Source organism: Portunus trituberculatus, chromosome 2, assembly GCF_017591435.1.
Source record: "Portunus trituberculatus isolate SZX2019 chromosome 2, ASM1759143v1, whole genome shotgun sequence".
In the NCBI taxonomy this organism is placed as follows: domain Eukaryota; kingdom Metazoa; phylum Arthropoda; class Malacostraca; order Decapoda; family Portunidae; genus Portunus; species Portunus trituberculatus.
Window position 1 is genome coordinate 5,413,928 of NC_059256.1, and position 5,706 is coordinate 5,419,633.

Sequence of the window (5,706 nt, forward strand, 5' to 3'; positions counted from 1 at the left end):
AATAATCTTAAAACCTTCCTTCCTAACTCTGCAAAATCTATCTTAAAACCTTCCTAACTTTGCAAAATCTATCTTAAAATCTTCCTAACTTCACATTTTCTTGAAACCTTCCTAACCTTACAAAATCTGCCTTAAAACCTTCCAAACTTTGCAAAATCTATCTTAAAACCTTCCTAACTTTGCAAAATTATCTTAAAACCTTCCTAACCTTATAAAATCTGCCTTAAAACCTTCCTAACCTTACAAAATCTGTCTTAAAACCTTCCTAACCTTAGAAAATCTGCCTTAAAACCTTCCTAACTTTGCAGAATCTGTCTTAAAATCTTCTTAACTGCAAAATCTATCTTAAAACCTTCCTAACCTTACAAAATCTGGCTAAAAACCTTCCTAACTTAATCTATCTTAATACCTTCCTAACCTTACAAAATCTGCCTTAAACCTTCCTAACTTAACAAAATATACTCTGAAACCTTCCTAACTTCAGCTAATTTATTCTAAAAGCCTTCCTAACTGAACCAAATTTATCTAAAAAAAACATTCCTAACTTGTCCCTCCACCACCACCACCACCACCACTATAACCTACCTAATAATAATAATAATAATAATAATAATAATAATAATTTCAACAAACTCAATTAAAATCTCTCTCTCTCTCTCTCTCTCTCTCTCTCTGCAGACCATGGCCAGCACCACCACCACCACCGCCACCACCACCACCACCACTGCCTTGGATCTTCCTCAGCCGTTCATAAATGCAATGCGAACTCTTTTTGACATAATGGATGACCAACGATCTGGCTACGTCAAATTGTCAGGTGAGGTCACAAGGTCACAAGGTCAAGGGAAGGTCACACGAAGGTCAGAAGGTCAAGGATTTATATTAAGTTTATTTGTTATTGGTAAAATCGCGTTATTATTTCATCACAATTGTTTTTCAAGGTCGTAGAAATGACTGGGAGTGTTTTTAAGAGTGTTTCTCCAGTTAATAGTGCAGAAATTATGTCACTCTGCCTCTACAACCACAAAAACACCCTTAAAAACCCGCGTCACTTCAACTAGAGCCTTTGGAGTGTGGAAATGTTGTTAATCTGTCACCACAACCACAAAAACACCCTTAAAAACCCGCGTCACTTCAACTAGAGCCTTTGGAGTGTGGAAATGTTGTTAATCTGTCACCACAACCACAAAACACCCTTAAAAACCCGCGTCACTTCAACTAGAGCCTTTGGAGTGTGGAAATGTTGTTAATCTGTCACCACAACCACAAAAACACCCTTAAAAACCCGCGTCACTTCAACTAAAACCCGCGTCACTTCAACTAGAGCCTTTGGAGTGTGGAAATGTTGTTAATCTGTCACCACAACCACAAAACACCCTTAAAACCCGCGTCACTTCAACTAGAGCCTTTGGAGTGTGGAAATGTTGTTAATCTGTCACCACAACCACAAAACACCCTTAAAACCCGCGTCACTTCAACTAGAGCCTTTGGAGTGTGGAAATGTTGTTAATCTGTCACCACAACCACAAAACACCCTTAAAACCCGCGTCACTTCAACTAGAGCCTTTGGAGTGTGGAAATGTTGTTAATCTGTCACCACAACCACAAAACACCCTTAAAACCCGCGTCACTTCAACTAGAGCCTTTGGAGTGTGGAAATGTTGTTAATCTGTCACCACAACCACAAAACACCCTTAAAACCCGCGTCACTTCAACTAGAGCCTTTGGAGTGTGGAAATGTTGTTAATCTGTCACCACAACCACAAAACACCCTTAAAACCCGCGTCACTTCAACTAGAGCCTTTGGAGTGTGGAAATGTTGTTAATCTGTCACCACAACCACAAAACACCCTTAAAACCCGCGTCACTTCAACTACAGCCTTTGGAGTGTGGAAATGTTGTTAATCTGTCACCACAACCACAAAACACCCTTAAAACCCGCGTCACTTCAACTAGAGCCTTTGGAGTGTGGAAATGTTGTTAATCTGTCACCACAACCACAAAAACACCCTTAAAAACCCGCGTCACTTCAACTAGAGCCTTTGGAGTGTGGAAATGTTGTTAATCTGTCACCACAACCACAAAACACCCTTAAAACCCGCGTCACTTCAACTAGAGCCTTTGGAGTGTGGAAATGTTGTTAATCTGTCACCACAACCACAAAACACCCTTAAAACCCGCGTCACTTCAACTAGAGCCTTTGGAGTGTGGAAATGTTGTTAATCTGTCACCACAACCACAAAAACATCCTTAAAACTTGTACAAACATGCCTTAAAACCTTCCTAACTTATACAAACATGCCTTAAATCCTTCCTAACTCAACCAAACACACCCCTACAACCTTCTAACTTATACAAAATGCCTTGAACCTTCCTAACTCAACCAAAATACCCTAAAACCTTCTTAACTTATACAAAAAACATCTTTAACCTTCCTAACTGACCCGTAAATACCGTAAAACAATCCTAACACATAAAAAAAACCCTCAACCTTCCTAACTGCACCACAAACACCCCGCAACGTTCCTAACTTAAGCAAAACACCCCAAAAACACTCGAAAAACTATCAGAAACCTACCTAACACCCCCACAGAGTATTCCTAACACCCCTCAGAGTACTCCACAACGTTCCTAACTTGCAGAGATTGAGAGGCGCTGGCAGGATGACGGGGCGCAAGGGTTACCGCGCGACGTTCTTCCGAGTCTACGCAAGGTCACCCCATGGATGGATATCTTTCCTTCGAGAGATTTTGCGCTGGATTACACGTGAGAGAGAGAGAGAGAGAGAGAGAGAGAGAGAGAGAGAGAGAGAGAGAGAGAGAGAGAGAGTGAGAGAGAGAGAGTGATAACGAGAGAGAAGAATGATTTAAGAGGAGAGAGAGAGAGAGAGAGAGAGAGAGAGAGAGAGAGAGAGAGAGAGTAGTTTCCAGTGGTTTAAAGCAAGGAAATGTGAGAAAATTGAGGTTTTTAAGTGAGAGAGAGAGAGAGAGAGAGAGAGAGAGAGAGAGAGAGAGAGAGAGAGAGTGTGTTTTGTCTCTCGTTTTGATATTTTTAATTAATTATTTTTCTTTCCTCCTCCTCCTCCTCCTCCTCCTCCTCCTCCTCCTCCTCCTCCTCCTCCTCCTCCTCCTCCTCCACAGATTAGCCTCCTCCGGAACAAGAGAGAAGATAGAATCCTCCTCCTCCTCCTCCTCCTCCTCTTCCTCTTCCCTCCACTTCAAGCATCCTCCTCCTCCTCCTCCTCCTCTTCCCTCCTCCGCTCCTCCATCGCAACCACCACCACCGCCGCCGCCGCACCCCCGCCCCCCATCCGCTCCCCTACTTGATCAGGTAAAGTAGTAGTAGTAGTAGTAGTAGTAGTAGTAGTAGTAGTAACAATTATTATTATTATTATTATTATTATTATTATTATTATTATTATTATCATCATCATCATCATTATTTCCACCCCCAACAGGTAACAAGGGTCGGCGCCCCCCATCCCGCCCACCCCAGCCACCCCCACCACCTCCAACACCCGCGCTGGGCACCTCACCCCCCCAGCACCACAGAACACCCCCCAGCCGCCCCCAGCACCCCCACCACCACCACCACCACCACCACAGGAAAACTGAGATTAAACTGGGGGTGTCTGGGGTACTATCGGCGCCCCCTAAGCCCCCCCGGGTGATGGAGCGGGGGGCTAGAGGGGGCACGCACTCCCTCGATAGAAATTTGGAGGGGAGAGGAGGGGGGGGAGAGGGGAGAGGCGCCACCCACTCACTCGACCGTGGAGAGAGAATTAGGTGAGCAGCAGCAGCAGTAGTAGTAGTAGTAGTAGTAGTAGTAGTAGTAGTAGTAGTAGTAGCAACATTCCTAACTTATATATTTTTCCAGAGAGACACAACAGCCGGTGGAGAGAGAGAGAGAACGAGAGAGAGAGACTACCGCTGGAGGAGGAGGAGGAGGAGGAGGAGGAGGAGGGAAGAGAAAGAGGAGGAAGTCTTGAACGCTTACTGAACCTTGAGGAAAGAGGAGGAGGAGGAGGAGGAGGAGGAGGAGGAGGAGGAGGAGGAGGAGGCGCACCATTAAGGAAAGTTGGCATTAGATCAGCCTTGCAATCATGGAAGGAAAAAGTTTGTAGCGATACGACCACCACTACTACTACTACTACTACTACTACTACTACTGCTAATAAGTCCAGCTACCACCACCACCACCACCACCACAAGGATCTACGAGAGTCAAGGTCAGTGTGTGTGTGTGTGTGTGTGTCAGTGTGTATAAAAGACCTCTAATTTCTAACGCAAATAAAAACAAACTATTTAATCCCTTTTATAATAGGATCAGATGCTACCGATAATGGGATCAGATGCTACCCAACTCCTTAACCCTTTTCCTAACCCCTTAAGCACCAAGAAGCATTTCCGTATCCATTTTATTCTTAATATCTGCGGATTTGACAAAGCTTCACAAACTAATGTCAATAAAATGGTCTAATGGTACACAAAACTCTTAGTAAAAATGTGTCCCAGTACTGAAGGGGTTAAAATAGTGAAGACTGTGGCCATTAACCCTTGCTAATGTCAATAAAATGGTCTAATGGTACACAAAACTCTTAGTAAAAATGTGTCCCAGTACTGAAGGGGTTAAAATAGTGAAGACTGTGGCCATTAATCTCTCTCTCTCTCTCTCTCTCTCTCTCTCTCTCTCTCTCTCTCTCTCTCTCTCTCTCTCTCTCAATTTTTCTCATTTTCTTGTTTTCAACCACTCAAAATTTCTCTCTCTCTCTCTCTCTCTCTCTCTCTCTCTCTCTCTGCATATTTTATAAGTTTAATAATGTGAAATATTCAACCACTCTCTCTCTCTCTCTCTCTCTCTCTCTCTCTCTCTCTCTCTCTCTCTCTCTCTCTCTCTCTCTCTCTCTCACAGGTCTCTCTCCATTTTACCCGCCAAGGAACCAGCAGGGAGAGGGTGGGGATGGAGGGACAGCGGGAGGGGCCGCCAACCTCCCTCCCTTCCACCTCCTCTTCCTCCTCCTCCTCCTCCGCCCCTCCTCCTCCTCCCCCACAGAAGAAGGGAGGAGGAAGGAAGAGAGAGGCAAGAAGACACACGCTTCAGAATGGCATTGACACGAACATGGTGAGAGAGAGAGAGAGAGAGAGAGAGAGAGAGAGAGAGAGAGAGAGAGAGAGAGAGAGAGAGAGAGAGAGAATATAGAAATGTTGTTAATCTGTCACTAGAACCACAAAACACCCTTAAAAATCCCAATAACTTCCACTACACCCTTGAAAAACACCAATAACTTCCACTACACCCTTGAAAAACACCAATAACTTCCACTACACCCTTGAAAAACACCAATAACTTCCACTACACCCTTGAAAACACCAATAACTTCCACTACACCCTTGAAAACACCAATAACTTCCACTACACCCTTGAAAACACCAATAACTTCCACTACACCCTTGAAAACACCAATAACTTCCACTACACCCTTGAAAACACCAATAACTTCCACTACACCCTTGAAAACACCAATAACTTCCACTACACCCTTGAAAACACCAATAACTTCCACTACACCCTTGAAAACACCAATAACTTCCACTACACCCTTGAAAACACCAATAACTTCCACTACACCCTTGAAAACACCAATAACTTCCACTACACCCTTGAAAACACCAATAACTTCCACTACACCCTTGAAAACACCAATAA

The 5,706-nt window shown here is 43.9% G+C and overlaps 1 protein-coding gene and 1 long non-coding RNA gene across 2 annotated transcripts in view; both read left to right on the plus strand.

Moving 5' to 3' along the window:
- Window positions 1–678: 678 nt before the first annotated feature.
- Window positions 679–3,200, plus strand: LOC123503500. The gene is made up of 3 exons (XR_006674481.1): window positions 679–817; window positions 2,643–2,766; window positions 3,141–3,200. It is a non-coding gene; the product is annotated as an uncharacterized LOC123503500 (long non-coding RNA).
- Window positions 3,201–4,987: 1,787 nt separating this feature from the next.
- LOC123503495 overlaps window positions 4,988–5,706 on the plus strand; it is a 2,436-nt gene continuing 1,717 nt past the window's right edge. The window contains exon 1 of the mRNA XM_045253324.1: window positions 4,988–5,121. Coding sequence (XP_045109259.1) covers window positions 5,119–5,121 — 3 coding nt within the window. The 5' untranslated portion in view covers window positions 4,988–5,118. The remainder of the gene's footprint in view (window positions 5,122–5,706) is intronic.